Source organism: Trichechus manatus, unplaced genomic scaffold (genome assembly GCF_000243295.1).
Source record: "Trichechus manatus latirostris isolate Lorelei unplaced genomic scaffold, TriManLat1.0 scaffold00206, whole genome shotgun sequence".
Taxonomy (NCBI): Eukaryota; Metazoa; Chordata; class Mammalia; order Sirenia; family Trichechidae; genus Trichechus; species Trichechus manatus.
The window spans coordinates 3,708,156-3,728,558 of NW_004444142.1; the positions used below are offsets into that span (position 1 = coordinate 3,708,156).

General features: G+C 35.8%; 1 protein-coding gene across 1 annotated transcript in view; it reads left to right on the top strand.

Moving 5' to 3' along the window:
- Nucleotides 1–20,403, top strand: part of CEP128 (centrosomal protein 128) — a 602,257-nt gene that overhangs the window by 502,258 nt on the left and 79,596 nt on the right. The window contains exons 19-20 of the mRNA XM_023742234.1: nt 2,363–2,452; nt 10,244–10,267. Coding sequence (XP_023598002.1) covers nt 2,363–2,452; nt 10,244–10,267 — 114 coding nt within the window. The remainder of the gene's footprint in view (nt 1–2,362; nt 2,453–10,243; nt 10,268–20,403) is intronic.

Sequence of the window (20,403 nt, forward strand, 5' to 3'; positions counted from 1 at the left end):
CTCCCAGTGTGTGATGGATCCTACTTCCAGCCCAGGGGACTCGGCAATTGCTGAAGCCAGTCTGGGACCCAATGCAGAGCAGGGAGCAGGGAGGTAAATGGGAGAGAGGTTTTTCCCTAAGGGGGATGTTTTTGATCCGCATGATAAGCTATACACAAGTACTTATCTTTCACTGATAGGGGTTGCTTCTCACTGGTTCTGGGTGGCCATGTAGACTTTCAGCAGCTGGGTCTCCCCAGTGCAGAAAACGTGCCTCCCGAGCATGGCTGCTTGCCTGCCTCACCGCTCACCGCCGAGTTGCTCAGGCCTGAAGGGCTCAGGCTCTCGCCAGGTCAGGTCTGACAACTCCTTGCTGCTACTGAACGGTCTCTCCCTCCCAATGCCACTCAGTCTGGTTTCTGAACTCTGCCTTTGATGTTCAGGGCTCCCAGATTGCCATATATAATCAAATCACTTGGTTTTCGGGTCTTTGTTGTAAGAGGGTCCACCTACTGGGAATTTTTGTGAACGTGAAATGAGAACATATGTGAAAAGTACCCAGTACAGTTTTGGCACTAATAAACTTTCAGTAAATAGTGTTGATTATTTGATACTGGTAATTTAAAGTAATATTTTAAATTATAGCCATACCAGTGTGTCCCTTGTTCCTGATATTCAGCAAACCCTTTCCTGCCCCAGGGCCTTTGCAGTTGCTTCTCTCTCTCTCTCTGTAATGTGTTTTCCATAGCTTTTTCAATGGCTGGATCATTTTCACTCTTCAAGTTTCAGCTCAAATATCACCTCTTCGTGGAGACTTAAACTGACCTGTCTGTCTAAAGTAAACCCTCACCTTCACCCTAGTTGTAGTCCCTGAGTATGTTCTTCATTTTTCCCTTTCTTTTCTCCTTTGAAATGTAAGCTTTGTAAAGGCAGAGAGACCTTATCTTCTATGACAGCAACTGTGTGCCCAATGTTCAACACCTTGGGCCAGTGGCTGGCCCAATAAACGTGAGTAAATAAATGAGTGATTTAATTAAATGAATAAATGAGCAGGAATGAGGAAGGGAGGAGAAAAAAAGAAACAAGCAAGAGAGCAAGGAAAAACACTGGAAGAAAGAAGGAAGGATGGATAAAAGGAATAGACAAAAGAAGAAACTTACATGGCCTGAGGAATAGTTTATATTCTGGGTATTTCTATTTATACATATACAACTTTTAAATTTTGTCTTAAAGTTGGGTAAAAATTGCACAATTTCTATTCTGTTTTCTGTGTCTCTGGTCAATGTGTTTCACCTTATCCTCTCCTTCCAGAAGCCTACAGGGTTTGCTACAGGGTCACCTCTATGAGGCAGGAAACAATTATTATATGATACCAACACCTTATGGCAGGTGTTGTCAAACTTCCTATAAAGGGCCAGATTCTAAATACTTTGGCTTTGCAAACCATATGATCTCTTACAATTATTGAACTCCACCGTTTTAGCATAAAAGCAGTCATAGACAATGCATAAACTGATGAGTGAAGTGTTCCAATAAATCTTTATTTATAGACACTGAAATTTGAACTTCGTATCACTTTCACATGTCTTGAAATATTATTCTTGCTTTGATTTTTTTCAACCAATTAAAAATATAAAAGCCATTCTTAGCTTGTGGGCCAGGTAAAAACAGGTAGGAGGCTGGATATGTCCCACTACCCTACTTTGCTGTTCCCTGCTCTAGAATGGACTAGTTTAATGGGTGTCTATCTGGAATATTTGCATTTTGAAAAGTGAACTGGGTGGAGTGAGTCAAAGAATAAATTTCTAGATTCTCCCTCAAAGAATAAGTCACTGTTTTAAATACTTTGGCAAAATGAAAGAAAAGTATAATTTTGAGCAATCAGGCTTCCTGAGCTCCTAAAAAATCACACTGTATCAGACTTTTGTTACCCACAGGTAAAGATGTGAGTAGTAAGAGTAGCTTTCATTACTACCTAAAACTAGCCAGGTGTGTCTGTCAACAAGCTCTTATTCATTCCTTCATTTCATAGACTTTGGAATTTAGGATTAGTCACTTCCAGCGATGATTTTGAAAGAAACACAATTGAAGATACACTGAATTAAATCACTGCTCTTTATTTACAGTCCTGCAGAGTAAAATGTTTTCACTTTCAAGTAATGATTTCTCTGAAATTGTAACTTTAAGTTGGGTAAGGAATTATTTTTAAAAGTACTACGATGATACTATTTTCTCTATAAACAGAAACTTAAAATTGTGTTTAAAATTATAGCCCTGTTAGAGTTATTTTGTAGAGCTATTAGTATTTATAGTGCTTTCCCATTTCTTTAAGATAAAAGAGCTTTCCAACTTTTTTTTCTTTACTCACATCTCTCTTAAACAGCCGAAGCTACTGTTTAAAATTGCACCTTGGGAAGATGCTAGTCATACTGCAGTGAAAAATCAGAGTGAAGCTCAATTTGAAGAAAAAGCAGTTAAGTATTTCATAGGTAGGAATATTTAGGATATTGAACTTAATAGTCAAAATACGTCTGCTTTATTTTAGGGCATACAAGATAAGTCAGCCTTCAGCTATGCATCCCTGGAGTTAAAACTAAGTTGTTGAGTTTTTATCTTAATTTATCTTAGAGAGTAATAATAGTGCACCATTGATTATCGGCGTTCAGATTATCAGAGGTTAGTTTTAAATCCTTCAACCACCTTTCCCTTCTTCCCTGCATTTCTATATTGGAAAATAGAGATTAATAATAGTTTTACGTCAAACCAAATTAGGAATTGGGAAAAACCTGACTCATGTCAGTCAAATATTTTATTTTAAAACTACCAGCTTATGTTTTGATTATCCTTATCTGCAGCCTCTCTCTTTAGTATAAAATGGTGAGAGGTAACTGTACACAGAAGGAACGTGGGAATGAAGGGTGAGAGAGTCTCCAAGGTAGTGTTCCTGTGCTTTAATTCCTCAGGAATATTGAGTAAAATACTCTCCATGTAAATTAGGATGTGGATTACTGAAATTGCTCAAAGGTAAGCAGTTTAATTCCCAAGGCAGACAATTTGCTTGTGCCAGTTCATGACTCAATCCTGTGACATGCATGGTAGTCAACAATCAAGTTCTGTAATTCAAATATTCAGGCAGAAGGAACTTGGGAAAATGGGTTCTATGGTTATATGGGTTTACTTTTGAACATTCCTCACCCGGAAGCCCAGGAGACCTGCACCCTTGAGGGAAACAATGGAGATGTCAGCCTTAGGGAGTCTCATTAGACCAACTAATTTTGCTAACAGTCAGATACACATCCCTTTGTATACTTGAAAATGAAAGCATACCCTGTTGTTTTCCACAAGCTCTATATGACACAAACCTTCTCATGAATTATGCCATAATCACCATTGCGCCATGATTTGCATATGAGTTCAGAGTATATTCAGCTGATATATGACTAACCTCACAACTGGCGACATGTACTTTATTTTTTTTTAAATGTAAATCCTTGAGAAAAAAAAAAATGGGTGTTGGTTTCTGGGTCATTGGTTTTTCCTCCTGCTACTCAACTTTTATTCCTGCTATTCTCTAAGCATCTCTTTCTGGGGATGGTCAATCTTAGAAATTACATTGCTTGTCATTTGCATTGCCCCTAACCACCATCATAGCTTTTATTGTATCTGCAAATAGTTTTAAGTTGTTCTCCAGTTCACATGTCATTCACTGAACAAGCATGTTTGTTTGCTGTTACCAGCAGTTTTACTGGAACTGGGTAGTTCCAGGAGAAAGATCATTCTGTTTGTTTGTAGCTGTGTCCTGTAGGCACACACCTACACACCAAATTACATTTGTGCTTTAAAGAAGGAGCCTTAAAGTGACTCTTCATCTTAAAGAGGGAAAAAAGAAGAAATCCCACTGCTTTGCTTTATGGTCTGAAATATAAAGGGCAAATCTGCGATTTTTTGTTACTAGATTCATTCAGCTGTCTGGAAGTGTTTATGGGAACTTTAAGCAAATCCCCTACCTCACTTCTGAAGCCGCATTTTCCACTGTGAAATCTGTTGAAACAAACCAACAGAGCTCCATTACCATTTCTTTCGCTTTATCTTCCTCCTGCAAGCCATTTGCACTCCCCACCCCACAAACCCACATACATCCCACTTCAATGTAAGTGCGACCTCGGCCTTTCCTGAATAGTGTCAAACTGAAGTGTAGTGGTCAGTAATGGCCTCGTAACAAACAAAAACACCAACCTGAGCATATAACAGACAAAAGTTACAGAAGAAGAGCTGGCTGCCCTTGGATCTTTATTGTGAAAATGGCAGTGGATGAGAGAAGACATCAGAAATGTGGAGCACATGCTTTTACTTTGTTCTTACATCCTGTGATAGTTTCTGCTTCTGGTTCTGTCAGAAATTTGCCACACCCGGAGTGAGAAGCAGCTAACATAGAAGATTACTGAGTACTCCCCCTAGGCGAGGACATGATGTTTTTGTTGTTGTCGTTAGTTGCCATCAAGTCAGCTCTGACTTACGTATAACAGAAAAGAAAAGTTGCCCAGTTCTTCAACATTGTGCCCATCTTCATGGTAGTTGGTGACTTTGAGTCCATTGTTGTGGCTATTGTGTTAATCCATCTCATTGAAGATTTTCCTTGCTTTCGATCCTTTTCAATGGATATGATACACCCCTTTAAATTGGGTTTTCTTGATAAATCAAAAAACAAAAAATTTTTTTTAACTGATAACTTTTTAGACAAAATCGTAATAGCTTGCCATGGTTTTCTTTTCAATATTCCTGTTGTGTTATTTGGACCCTGAAGTAGGTGACTTAAAAAGGTCATGTAAGCAGCTATGAAGAGTTAACAAAGCTTCAATAACCAAAAACCAAACCCATTGCCACTGAGTCTATTCTGACTCATAGCGACCCTATAGGACTGAGTAGAACTGCCCCATAATGTTTCCAAGGCTATAAATCTTTATAGAAGCAGACTGTTAACGTCTTTCTCCCGCGGAGCAGCTGGTGAGTTGGAACCACTGACCTTTCAGTTAGCAGCCAAGGGCTTAACTACTGTGCCGCCAGGGCTCTGAAAGCTTGAATACAGGTCTCTAATGATGGCTAAATTAAACACTGATGATTTGGAAACCACTGCAAGCTGCTTTTATACCATCGATCCTAAAGTTTTTCTGAAATACGGAAAAACTTTGTCTGACTTTTAGGAGATAACATGCAATTTTATGTACAGACCATTGATGCATTTGGTATCTTCAAAGCCAGTTTATGCTATGTTTTAAAGGTTTTTTTGAGGGAGGAGTGAGTGTTGCAATACTGAGGTTGTTTGCAATTTTATTTCTCTTTATATTGTTTTAATTTATTTTAAATCACGATATGTAATGCTGATTTGTGTGTGTGTGTCATGGTTAATAAAGGCCATTTCTTTTTCTTTTTTAATATCTTGAAGGTTGGAAAATAATCCACTTGATATTATTTCTAAATCACGTAATTATTTGACTAACAATTGGCAATTTGTTAAATGCAATGGATTGTCATGTGGAAAATTCCTAGAGAAAAAATAGTACATATTTGCATTTCCTTCTATAGCCTTCATATAGGAAATAACAGGTGAAGTGTGAGTTCTGATTAAACAGAGTTAGGGCTGACAGGAAGAATGGCAAGCACTATTCCTTTTGGGTGAAACAGAGTGGATTTTTCCTCCAGAAGAGAGGCTTTGTGCTTTTCGAACACTGATAGGAGTCCTCACTGTGGATTTGTGTTTTTGAAAAATATATGTCCATCATAGCCCTTCAGTCCCAGACAAGTTTCCAGAATTGTTCTATACTCTTAAAGCTTCTTAGACTTGGAAGGGATAGAGACTCTTGTTATATTTTTATGCGTATTGTCCTTTTTCATATGCTAATGGACGTATTTAAAGCATTCTTGGAAAATGCTGCATTACTGTGATGAATTAAGTCACTAGACCTATTCAACTGTTCTTACCAGAGGCAAAAGAGCCTGATTATTTAGACCTGTAACCCTTTCAGTTTATCTCTTAGATAGGATGGATGGATCAATGTAGCTAATTGATTGACTCAGTTGAATCAAATAAACTGTTAATGATCAGGAATTCAGATACCAAGGATCCATTTAGTGCTCATTTTGTAACTTGGCCTACAAATATTTGCCCATCTTCAGTGATGCTAATGAATATGCCTTGGTTCATTCATGAATTCTAATATAGATCCCACTGCGACCAAGTAGCAAATGAATATGTACAACTGAAGGAAGGTTAGTAACCTACCATAAAAGCTAAAATACATCTTTTTATAGGACGTATGCTGTATGCCTTCTCCAAAATATGGCTTTCCCTATTTGATCTGTCAAGTTCAGAATAAATTAAAACACGATGTTATGAGCATTATTTTTACTTGGAAATTTGTGTAATATTTAGTTATCAATAGGAACATTAGTACTTTCCATTGTAACTCAACTACTGTGCAGTGAACTACATGTATAATCTATAAGAATCAACATCAAGATAATTATTTGTTGACATTTTAGTTGTTTCTTGGACTCCTCCCACCCCCACCTTAGATAGAATGAAAGTATAGTGGAAAAGGGACTATTAGGTTACAAAAAAAAAGCAACCAAAAAGATTTTTTTTCCTTCCAGCTGTCTTTTTTTCAAAATATGTGAAGAAAATTCCTCCTTTGATTTATATTTCACCCTCCATACCTGTTTAGAGTTTCGTATTTTTTACCTGTGCCTTGGGCCCTTATATTCACAATTCTTTCTTTCTTTGTAATTGGTGTAAATTATCTAGAAATATTTCATAAAAGAAATAAATAGATTTAGTTTAATGAACTAATTTGGTTGTATAATATTCTTTACATCTTATTTCCGGTGTTTTTATTTGAAGTTTAGAAGCCCCTGGGCGGGCTTTTGAGGGTTTGTGATTCTAATTTGCTACTGTATGTGAAAATATATATGTATGTATGTGTGTGTTGTGTATAATGTACATTTTCCTGGGGAGAAGATCAAGCTTTCATCATCAGACTCTCAAAGTATGTAAATAAAAATATGAACCACTGATTTATTACAACCACCCGAAGTAGCATGATTATAGCGACAGTTTCTTCATTACTTCTGGAGGCTGTCTTCCCTCTCCACTCTTCCCACCTCCTGACCCCCGAACCCCTTCAATTTCCTAACATTGCTTTTCTTTTCAGGTGCCGGAGTTGGGGGTGGGGAGAAGGTGTTCAGCCTTCAGGCTGAGCTTGAAGATAAAATCTGTTGAAATGAAAATAGGAGATTAAAAAGAAAAAAAAAACAAAAAACTGCAGCCCTAGGGAGGATGGGAGAGCTGAAGAAAGATATAGTATTTTGGTGTAATTATATGTTCATTCTAGAACATATACTGGCTTTTTTTTTTTTTTTTTTCCTTCTCCTGTGGACTGCATCAATGCCACAATACTAGCTTAGGTTAGCTCTGTTTTAACAACAAGAACATGATAGAAAGTATGTAAATATTTTGTTTGAGAATAAAGATTTAAAGTAGCTTAATTCTTTTTTATACAGGATTATAATATTGTGTGCCAAAAGCAAAAACTGCAACCATTTAAATTTTTCAAAATATATTTTTTAAGTTTTAAAAGCAAGTAATAAGTTCAGAAGGACTGAGAGTAATTTCTTTTTATTTGTAGCCTACAATTAAGTTTAAAAAAAAAAAAAGAAAACGCTGTATAGTTTAGAGAAAGCTCACTAATGTGGCAGTAATTCCTGGTATCTGTTATCAGCTATTGTAGGTAGGCAAATTCAGTTATTGAAATTCAGGTTAGTAAACTGAATTTCTTATTTCCCTAATTTCCTTTTTTTAAAAAAATATTCTATACATTTCTACATTGAAAGTCTCGGTACTGTTTTGGAATGAAGTAGATTATAAACAAACAAATAAAAACTTAAATTGCATCCAAGTGCATTATTTATTGACATTTATATTTTAACAAAATGGAGTTGTTTTGATCATTTAGGTCCATAATCTTATACACTAGGATCTTATAAAATCATGGAATAAATAAATAAAGAAACCAAACCTGTTGCCATCGGGTCGATTCCAACTCACAGTGAACCTATAGGACAGAGTAAAACTGCCCCATAGAGTTTCCAAGGAGCAGCTGGTGGATTCAAACTGCCAACCTTTTGGTTAGCAGCTGAGCTCTTAAACCACTGTGCCACCAGGGCTCCAAAAATCATGGAACATATACTTAAGTAAACTGAAGACACTAATACATAAATTATAGTTAAATTAATTTATCTTTGCCAAACACTGAGATATGAATTAAGGCAAACAGAATTTAATGCAGTCACCTATTTTGAATCAGCTGTATGTGTACTTTTAAAATATGCTAATCTTAAATGAAAGGAGCCCTGGTGGCACAGTGGTTAAGCACTTGGCTGGTAATCTAAAGGTTGGTGCTCTGAACCCACCAGCTGCTCCACAGTCTGCTTCTGTAAAGATTACAGCCTTGGAAACCCTATAGGGCAGTTCTGCTCTGTCCCCTACGGTCACTATGAGTCAGAATTGACTGGACGCCATTGGGTTTGTTTGTTTTTAATCTTAAATAATAACAGCACACAAACCCATAGTGTAGGGAAAACTTTGTGTGCAAATAGGCGCTGTAAATATTTTCAGCCTTCTAATACGGTTCCTATAAATGTGAGACTGCCCAAAGGCTGTCTCGTACAAGGCATCTAATGAGTGGTTCTGTTTAGTCTGCATAGAATGATAAAGCTGACTGAATGGTGAATAAAATGCCGAGTGACCACAGCTCAAAGCCCCCTTGAGGCACCATGTGCATTTAGTATGAAGTGCTCAAATGTGATAGTACACAAGTTGCCCAAAAAAAGCAGCTATTTTATGAAAATCATGGGAGTGAGGGCGACGTCCTCTCAAGTATGTCAACAAAATGCAGTTAAACAGATTATATTGCTAAAAACAGTCTGCTTTCGGCTGATTTTGCATTAATATACTCATTTTAATTTGTGCCCACATAGCCAAATGTTTAAAGGGTAGAAATGCTCAACTCAGTCACCCAGTCTGAGGGCTGGAGGTCGGGTTTCAGAGCCCCAGAGGCAGATGTGAGCCCTCCATGATGAAGGTGAGGCTGAGAGAATGCAGGTGAGGGTCAATTTCATTCCACCCCTAAATGTCGTGAGTCTTTGGGAGTCCCTGCAGGGTTGCAAGAGATCTGAGCTGGGTAGCTTTCTGCACCATTTTTCTCCTCATCCCTGTTAGGATAAATGATTAACAAATTTGACTGAGCAAAAAAGAAATTGTGATTTCAGAGACTTCTCCAACTTCTTAAAACAGTAGAGAAGAAACACGGTCTTGGCTCTCCTAAAAATGATGGCTTTCCTTTTTCTTAAACCTTCACTCTCCTCTCTCCTCAATTCAGCCTCTCTTATTTAGTTAAGGCTTCCTGTTGTAGCTGCCACCTCTGGAAAGAGTTGAGAATATAACTGTTGAGAATATATTTTCTTACCTTTTAAAAAAAAAAAAAAGCAATATTATTAATGACCCCTTTTAAAACCAGTATTTCTGTAAAACCTTCTCAGATGCTATAGGTAGTGAAAGCCCATCTGGGTTCAGGATGGCTGCATGTGGCCTAGCTTTTTTTTTTTTTCCCCTGCCTTGTTTTCAGTAACAGTTTACTTAGTAATTTCTACTGATGAAGTTATTCTTACGTCTGAACTTTTACCTCCCTGTGAGACCACATTTTGCACTGTATACCTAATTGAGAGCCAGTACATGTGCTGAATTCTAAGGATTGCTTTTTGAAGGTCTAATCTTAGCCACGTGTTCTTTTCTCCCAATTAGACTTAAATCTTGGAAACTTCCTTCCGTATGTTGCTACTATTGTCTTATTGTGGTTCATATATTTAATCTATCTAATATTTATATATCCTTATGTAGACAAATAATTTTACCAGTGCAGAAGTGGTAAGATCTAGTCCTTTCGGTAACCATACCTGAATTTATGGTTTTTACTATTAAACCTCAAAGTTAAACCTTGTGGTCCTAACACTAGCTGAGATGAGATAAGGTACAATGATCCTTTCATGATTTTTTTTTATCATAGAGATCAATCTTAGTAGGAATTTTCATTTTTCACATTTTTAATAAATTATTACTAACAGAGGGTAAGTGGAAAACTTGAAAATTAAGTAAACTTGAAAAGTTTTTAATAGTTTTGTTTTATAATTCTATATTATGCTTTCTTTGCAGGACCGTGTAATTGCATTAGAAATGGTAAGTTGGGGCATTTTCTTTATCCTTGTATCAGAATTACTCCTGTCTCCTGTTGTGGATTTCAAAGCACTCCACAAAGGAAGCAGTTCCAGAAAGCATTTCTAAAACCGCATCAAGGATTGAGAGGGGAAAATCAGCTAAACTACACCAAGAAGGTATGTGGATATGATCTTTTAAAATGAAAAAAATAAAATAAAAACCACAAACACACACAAAATAACAAAAATGTGAACATATTTAACTGGCCACTGCTATCCCAGAACTGCTGATGCCGTGATGTACTTATTTATGGAAAACTGTGATCAATAGCTTGTATATACTTTTTATGTTTCATAATTACTGAAACAACTGGCTCATAAGAAACTGAGATAGGATGCTATTTATACTTTGAGGTCCAGGTTTTCAACATTTATATTTTTTAGATTCTTTTTACTAATGTCTAGAAAAATGATAAAAGCTGTCTAGTCTGTTTTCAGTAATCTTACTTGCAGAATCTGCTCATGAAAATAATATTTTTAATGTATGGATGTAAAGACTAGATGACTGCAATTTTATTGAGAAGTGTTTATTTTTAAAAGAAAAGAGGGGGCCACTTATTGTTTCGGGTTAAGTAATGGTTAGGTAAAGTATGGAGTTTCCACTCAACATGCCACAATGGATGGAAAATGCTTACAATATAATGTTAAATGGAAACAAATTCAAGATATAAAATTATATGTACTTTAATTATAACATAATCATAGGCATATGAAAAAAGAATAGGACAGAATAAGAAAGCTAATAATAGTAGCTTATTAGGCAAGAATTATGGGTTGTGATTTTATTCTTTTCCCTGTTTTTGTTACTCTGCTTTATTCCTCACTCTGTCATATAACTTTTATAAATAATCACTTTTTAATAATAAAAATGATATAAACTGGAGAAATAGTAAAATAAACTATGGTACCACCATATGATAGAATATTATTTGGCCATAAAAAGTTATATTTTCAAAAAATAAATATTTATATGCTGTTATGTAAAAAGAAAAAAGTAATAGATAGAACTATATATAGAACGATATAGAGACTATGATGCAAATTTTGAATATGCATATTTTTACATAGAAAAAAAGACTAAGGAAATACATAAAATAGAGTGGCTATTTTGGAGTATTAGTGTTTTTATTTTCTCTTTTTATTGTTTTAATGATCAGAACAAAATAAGAAACCTTTAAACAATAAGGTTAATAAAGAATAAGGTCTTTATTTTGTGAGTATGAGGAAAGATACCTTAATAGAGTATATTTAGTGCTGTGTAAGCAAGTGGTTTTGATTGACAGTGTCTAGGCCCTAGCAAGTAAATAAGCTCTTTATTAAATTTAACTGGGCCATTTGGAGAGTACACTGACCTTCTCAGTGCCAGTATGATGAGATTGTAGGTAAATGAAATGTTCCGTGTTCCTTCACATATATTTTACTTATCTATAAGAAGTATCTTGCCTACAGGATTTGGCTCATAAATTGAATGCTCTTTCTAAAAGCATGCATAAAAACTAAATTTTCAATTTCAAGGATCTGGGTTCAGTGTACTAAATGCCACTTATACAATATCTAGCAAATCATTTGTTTCCTTCTTCAGTAAAAATTGCTATCCAGCTCCATTGCTGTCAAGTCGATTCCAACTCACAGAGACCCTATAGGACAGGGTGGAACTGCCCCATAGTGTTTCCAAGACTGTAAATCTTTACGGAAGCAGACTGTCACATCTTTCTCCCTCAGAGCTGGTGGGTTCGAACTGATGACGTTTTCATTAGCAGCCAGTGGGTGCTTAAGCACTGCGCTACCAGAGTTCCTCAAAATGGCTATAAAAACCAAAAAAAAAGAAAAAACCCATTGCCATTGAGTCAATTCCAACTGATAAGCGACCCTATAGGACAGAATAGAACTGCCCCATAGGGTTTCCAAGGAGCACCTGGTGGATTTGAACTGCTGACCTTTTAGTTAGCAGCTGAGCTCTTTACCACTGTGCCACCAAACCAAACCAACTCATTGCCATTGAGTCTATTCCAACTCATAGTGACCCTATAGGACAGAGTAGAACTACCCCTTAGGGTTTCCAAGGAGCAGCTGGTGGATTTAAACTGCCGACCTTTTGGTTAGCAGTCAAGCTCTTTAACCACTGCACCACCAGGGCTCCCAAAATGGCTATGGTTACCTATTTTATCAGGTTGTTTTGAAAATTAAGAGAGAAAATATATATAAAAATATTTAGGACCATACAAATGTTAGATTATCATTACCGTTATGTGATTGCTTGTTATTTCTTATTTAATCTGAATTATAATAATATGCCACATGAAATTGAAAATTATACCAACAACAATCAAAAGTGTATAACTGTTATTTACATTGATTAGTCCTGTTGTTTATTTAATCTCTTTACTAACAAAGTACTTTGAGATAGAATCGTAACTGCCTTATTCTAAGGGTTCCCCTAGGAATAAATGTAAAAAGAAAAAGTCATCATAAGAAAAATAAATTGATTAAATGGACTAGATTCTTTACAGTAGCAGTTTTCTCAAGATGGCTTTAATTTGAAGTAATTATCATAAGTAAAACCATAAAAATTAAAATGTTCAGTAATAATATTACCACTCAAATATTATGAAGTCTTTTGGCTTTGTATGGCAGTATAAGGAGTTGATTTAATACACTTAGTAGACTATTCAGCTGCTGAAGTATTTTATAGTTCATAAAATCACATATGATGAAAGTGATCTCAAGATCATTTGTTATTATCTCACAACTCATCACTTAAACCACAGAAAAGTGCTGGTGGTCTGCATTTGTTTGGGTTGGTATTTAGGATCCATATGATGTTACACTTAGAGTATATATTAAACCAAACCAAACCCACTGCTGTCGAGTTGCTTCCAACTCATAGCAACCCCATAGGGTTTCCAGGGCTGTAAATCTCCATGGAAGCAGACTGCCACATCTTTTTCCTTTGGAGCTACTGGTGATTTCAAACCACCGACCTTTTGGTTAGCAGTCAAGCATTTTAACCACTGCACCACCAGAGCTCCCAGAGTATATATTATGGTGAGACAAATCATCAAATATTTGAAATGTCATCATAAATGTCATACTTCCATTAGAAGTATTTACAGTAGATTGATTTTAAAGTTTCAGTAGTTTTAATACCTAAAAATAAGATAGTCTGGTCATAATGAGAAGCTTGGTTTGGCTTGTCACCAATTCAGTTGTCTATGTGCTTAGGGCAAAATCGTGTGTCCATTTTGCCCCCTTTCCCTCAACTTTTCTCTTTCCTTCACTAGCAGATAAACACTTTGGATCAAAAATTCCATTTTATTTGCAGATGTATCTCTAGGGCCCTGAAAAAATGCCTGAGACATAGTAGAGAATAAATATTTGTAGAATGAATGAATGAGTGAATGTTAAGCTGACTGTATCTGACCCTCACATAACACTATACTTAGGTATATAGATATAAATAGTACCAGTCCAACAGTTAAGGGAAAAAATTCCCCAGAATCACATCAATTTATTCTTTATTTTCTGATCTTTCTGGCCAATGCTATGTTTGGTGTTCTGCAGAAGCTCTGACTATCTTCACTGAAGGTTGGTGTGAGTTCTTCTGGGAAGCAACCACTTGCAGCCAAAATATAGCAAGCTGATTCTCCAAATAAAGCCAAGTGATCCCCTGATTGAGAGCCCCAGTTTTGGCCCCTGACGAGACTCAGCCAATGGATATTTATTAGGCACTATGTTGACACTGAGGAGGAGAAAAGGGAAAATAAGTTATGTCCTGTGCCCTCAAGGAATTTACACTGTAATTAAGGAGAGAAGATACTTACATATAAATAAATTATATAAGATAAAAATATGTTGTCTACCACACATGAATGGCATAATTAATACATTTGGTAGGAGATATTGTGAAGAAAAGATAATTGCAAAAACAATTTAAGACATCGCTGTGGTCTAGTTGCATCATAGAAAGTCATGGATTTTGTAGTTGGCAGACATAATGGAGGACATGAAATTTGTCTCTGAAACGGGAAGAATTGGTAGTGTTGAATATAGAGGCAGAGAAGGCATTCTACATTAAGGATATAATAAAAATGAAGGTAGTAATGAACATGGGGGTCTGTTAAAAGAACATAGATTTGAAAAAAAAAGATAAAATTATGACTCATACAAATGTAAAATGGCTCATGTCAAAGATTTCATTTAATTCATTAATTAATTAGGTAACCAACAAGATGTTACAACTGACTTAAAGGAGCATTCAAAAATCATACATATTTACGTATTAACAAGGGCTGAAATGAGTTTAAAATAGATGCAAAACTAGTTTCTTTCACGTCTGAGGAGATAAATCGATTGAACCGCCACCAGACAAAATTTTCTGCTTGTCCATTGACAACAATCACTTGCATTACTCTCAGTTGTCTGTAACTCAGAGAGTTATAAAATAGCTGAAAGACAATGACAGGTACAGAGATCTCAGAGAATCAGAAAATCAAGGAAGGTATGCTAGACAAAAAATGAGTTTTCCATCGATGACACCCAGAAAGTGTTTATTTCATTTCAGAGTGTTTCATGTTTTGTCTCTTTGGGTTCATAGGTGGTAATATGTATTACAGTTTGGGAAAGCAATTATACATAGTCTAGGGTCTTCAAATTACTTGCTCTTTTAGATTCAGGAATAGAAATGGATTTCTTCCAGTTCCTAATGGTTGGGTTCTGGCCACTGAAGCAATCTGTTGAGGATTCTTTGGCTACTTTTTTGGAAACAGTGCTGTGATGACTTTGCATTCTCTGTCATGATCCTTGCAAGTTTAGGGGGTGTGAGGTGTTAGCTTAACTATTTAGCCAATAGGGAGCCACTGATAGTTTTTAATCAGGGGTTGGTTGCAACTTGGTAAACCTGGTGTACAAGAATACAGACGCAGAAGCAGTGTGCAGAATAGATTGAAGTGGTTAGAAACTGGAAGTAGGAATAGCGGAAGTGAACCTTTGAGGTCATCAAACCGTAAGAATTTGCCGGGCAACTTAAGGGTTGGGGTAATTTGGTGACAGAAAAAACAAGGTTAAAGTGGATGGCCTTGTTTAGAGAAGAGAACCAGTGAACTTAGTAACTAAGAAGTTAAGGGAGAAGAGTATTTATAGACAGTACAGTAAGAGTTATTTTAGGAAGTGAAAGGGGATAGGAGGTGATTGAGCTTGGAAATACAAATTCAGTTTTTCATTTCACCTCTCAAATCTGCCTTATTTTCATTACCTTTAATACCGTGATAGTTTAGATTCTCATACCTTTATATTAGAGTTAGGTATGATTGTAGTGCATAGAAACCCCAAAGTAGTAATGGGTTAAATAAGATAGAAATTAACTGTCATGTAACAATGCAAACATAAGCTATCCAGGGCAGATATGCTGATACTGCTGTGTCAGAAATCTGGATTCCTTTTGTCTTTTTACTCCACCATGCTCAATATACTGCTTTCTCCTCATGATCCAAGATACCTGTTCCACTTCCAACTTTATATTTGCATTGTATCCAGAAAAAAAGAAAGAAAGCAAAGGCATGTAATTTCTCTGTAAGGGAAGCTGGAAGTTGCACACATCATTTATGTTCCTATGCCATTGGCCAGAACTTAGTTATATGGTCATATCTAGCTCTCAGTTTCAAAAGGAGAGCCATATAAGCCATAGACATTTGGAACTTTCAAAGCAAACTTCTAAACAATTCATAGGTCAATGAAGAAGTTATAAAATATATAGAACTGAATGATAATAATATTAAATTGTTTGGGATACAGTGAAAATAGCACTTAGAAGGAAATTTAAAGGCTTAAATGATTACATTAGAAAAGAAGGGATAAAAATTAATGATCTTATCAACCAATGTAAGAAATTAAAACGATGGCACAATAATCCAAAAGAAACAAAAATAGAGAAGAGATTAGAATTGATGAAATAGAAAACAAGTATAAAATAGATAAGACCAACACAGCAAAGTTGGTTGTTTGAAAAGAATAATAAAAAAGACCAATGTCCAGCATGACTGATTAAGAAAAAAGAAGAAACAAATGAACAACATTACCAATTAAAAAAGAGGATATAACTACAGCTATTAAGAATGTCCCGGGGTAGTTTGTTAAATGTTCCACTACTAAACAAAAGGTTGCTGGTTTGAACCCACCCAGAGGTGCCTCAGAAGAAAGGCCTGGAGATATGCTTCCAGAAGTTCACGGCCTTGAAAATCTTAGGGAGTGCCATTCTACTCTACAGCTCATGGGATCTCCATGAGTTGGAATCAACTTGACAGCAACCGATATATAGATATACATATATGGCATAGTATTAAGAATGTAATCACATTGTGAGTGGTTTTGCATTTTTAAGTTTGAAAATTAAGAGAAATAGCTAAATGCCTAGAAAGATAAATTGTCGAAACTAAGAAGAAATAGCATAAACAGCCCCATAGCTCAATTAATCAATAATTTAAAAAATCTCCAGAAAAGGGCACCAAGCCCAAATAATTTAACAGATAAGTTCTACTCAATGTTCTAGGAACATATAATTTGTTTTATAAAAATTTTTCTAGAGTCTAGAGAAAGAGGGCATTTTCCCAACTTACTTTATGAGTTGACATAAATCTTCATGCCAAAATCAGACACAGAAAGTGCAATTAAGGGCAATTACAGACGCTTCTCACTTATGAACATAGATGCAAAAAATAATTATACACAAAATATTAGCAAAATACGTTTAGGATTGTATAAAAGAGATAATTCGTCATGAACAAATTGAACTTATCCCAGGAATTCAGGACTGGTTAAATATTAGAAAATAATCAAAGTAACTCACCATAGAGACAGATTAGGGAGGAAAAAAAAATTAAGAAGATCATCACAATAGATCAGTAAAGACCACTCATTCTCACCATTATCATTGGCAAACAACCTTTTTTAGCAAACTTAGAAGGAAATCCTTAATCTGATAAAGGTCATATGAAAATATCTGTAGCAAACCTCACCCTTAATGTTGAAGCGTTGAAAGTCCTTCTTTAAAAAAAAGCACAGGATGTCCCATTCCACAATTTGTATTAGATACCGTGCAGCCAGGCCGGCCTATCCAGTGCTGTAAACCAAACCAAACTAAACCCATTGCTGTCGAGTTGATTCCAACTCATAGCAACCCTACAGGACAGAGTACAACTGCCTCATAGGGTTTCCAAGGAGCAGCTGGTGGATTCAAACTGCCAACCTTTTGGTTAGCAGTCAAGTTCTTAACCACGGCGTGACCAGGGCTCCTCCAGTGCTGTAAATTATCATTATTTACGAATAATGTAATTGACCATATTAAAAAACAACAGCAAGGTATTCATAGCTAAATTACGAGACATAAAAAGAGTTTAGCAAGCTGGCTTGATAAAAAACAGTATATGAAAGACAACTTAATTTTTCTAATACCAGTGTCACTAAGAAAACATAATTAAAAGTATACTAATACAAAATTAACAAAAAATACAAAGTACATAGGAATGAATCTGACAACAGCAACAAAAAGTGCAAGTCCTTCATAGAGAAAATACTCTGGAAAAGCCAAGACACCTCTGAAGAAAAACAAGGTGGAGGGAGTTGTCTTAACATATATCAAAATGTATTAAAGCTATGAAAATTAAGACAGTGTGGTCTCAGCACAGGAATATATCAATAGGTAAATAGAACCAATTAGAGAACCCAGAAACAGAACGGGCACCACATTATCAGGGGAGCAAAGATGGACTTTTCAGTCGGTAGTATTGGAAAAACTGGTATGAAAAAATAATGATATTGGATACCTATCTCATATCAGATGTAAAAGTGAACTAACGCCTAAATGTGAATGGCAAAGCCATAAAACTTTTATAACACAATATAGTAGAAAATCTTCATAACCTTGGAATTTGGGAGGATTTCTAAAAAATAAATAAAGGCAATGAAAACAGATCATAAAGGAAATGAGTGATAAAAGTAACCACATTAAAACTGAGAACTTCTGTGTTGTATCTTAAAATTAATTTGTGGTGTATCTAAAAATTTATCATCAAACCCAAGAACACTTAGGTTTTCTTCTATGTTATTATCTTCTAGAAGTTGTATAGTTTTGTGTCTTACATTTAGGTCTATGATCCATTTTGAACTAATTTTTTTGAAAGATGTAAGCTCTATGTTTAGATTCTCTTTTTTTTTTTTGCATATGGATGTCCAGCATCATTTGTTGAAAATACTATCCTTTCCTTTGAATTGCCTTTGCTCCTTTGTCAAAGGTCAGTTGACTATATTTGTGTGAGTGATCTATTTGTCTATTCCTTCAACACAACACTGTCTTGGTCTTTCTAGTAAGTCTTGAAGTTGGGTAGTGTCAGTCCTCCAACTGGGTTATTCAGTATTGTGTTTACTGTTCTGAATCTTTTGCCTTTCCACATAAACTTTAGAATCAGTTTGTTGATATCCACAAAATAACTGCTGGAATTTTGATCCAGATTACATTGAATCTATAGATCAATTTTGGAAGAATTGATGTCATAATAGTAATATTAAGTCATGATCATTGAATATCTCTCCTTTTTTTTTTTTTTTAGTCTTCTTTGACTTCTTTCATTAGAGTTTAGTGGTTTTCTTAATATAGATCTTGTACATATATTTTTATAGTTAGACCTATTTTATTTTTGATAAGCTGGACTTTATTAAAATTAAAAATTTCTGCTCTGCAAAAGGCACTGTTAAGAGGATGAAAACAAGCCACAGACTGGGAGAAAATATTTGCAAAACACATATCAGATAAATGACATATCCAAAACATGCAACCCATTGCTGTTGAATCGATTCCAATTCATAGCAACCCTATAGGACAGAGCAGAACTGCCCCATAGGGCTTCCAGGGAGTGGCTGGTGGATTTGAACTGCTGACCTTTTGGTTAGCAGCTGAGCTCTTAACCGCTGTGCCACCACGGCTCCAAAATATACAAAGAACTTTTTAAAACTCAACAATGAGAAAACAAGTTACAAAATGGGTAAAAAATCTGAAGACACCTCACCAAAGAAGATAAGCATATGAAAAGATATTCAACATCGTATGTCATTAGGGAATTAAAAAATTCAAACAATGAGATACCACTGCACACCTATTAAAATGACTAAAATCCAAAACGCTGACACCACCAGCTGCTGGTGAGGACAGGGAATAATAGGAATATTCGCTGATTGCTGACAGCAGTCCAAAATGCTGCAGCCAATATGGAAGGCAGTCTGGCAGTTTGTTAAAAAACTAAGCATAGGTTTAGCATACGATCCAGCAATCACACTCCTAGGTATTTACCTAAATGAGTTGAAAATATGTCTACACAAAAACTGGCACACAAATGTTTATAGCAGTTTTATTCATAATCGTTAATAATTGGAAGCAACCAAGATGCCCGTCAATAGATGAATGGATACACACACAGTGGTACATCCAAGCAATGGCGTATTACTCAGTAATAAAAAGAAATGATTTATTAAGGTAAGAAAAGACATGGAAGAATCCTAAATGTATATTGCTAAGTGAAGAAAAGGTGCCTTGGTGGTGCAAGTGGTTTGCGATTGTCTGCTAACCTAAAGGTTGGTGATTCAAACCCACCCACCGGCTGCACAGAAGAAAGACCTGGCAAACTCTTTCCATAAAGATTACAGCAAAGAAAACCCTATGGAGCAGTTCTACTCTGTAACACTTGGGGTCACCGTGAGTCAGGGGCTGACTTGAAGGCATCTAACAACAAGTGAACAAAGCCAAGCTGAAAAAGCTGCAAACTCTGTGATTCCAACTATATGACATTATGGAAAAAGCAAAACTATACAGAGAGTAAAAAGATCAATGGTTGCCAGAGTTTGCGGGGAAAGGGGAGAGGGATGAATAGGTGGAGGGGTGTGGATTCTTAGGACGGCAAAACTATTCTTTACGGTACTGTAATGGTGGACACATGACATTATACATTTGTCAAAACCCCTGGGACTATACAACATAGTGAACCCAATGTAAAACATCCACTTTAGTTAATAATAATGTATCACTATTGATTTATCAAATGTAACAAATACATC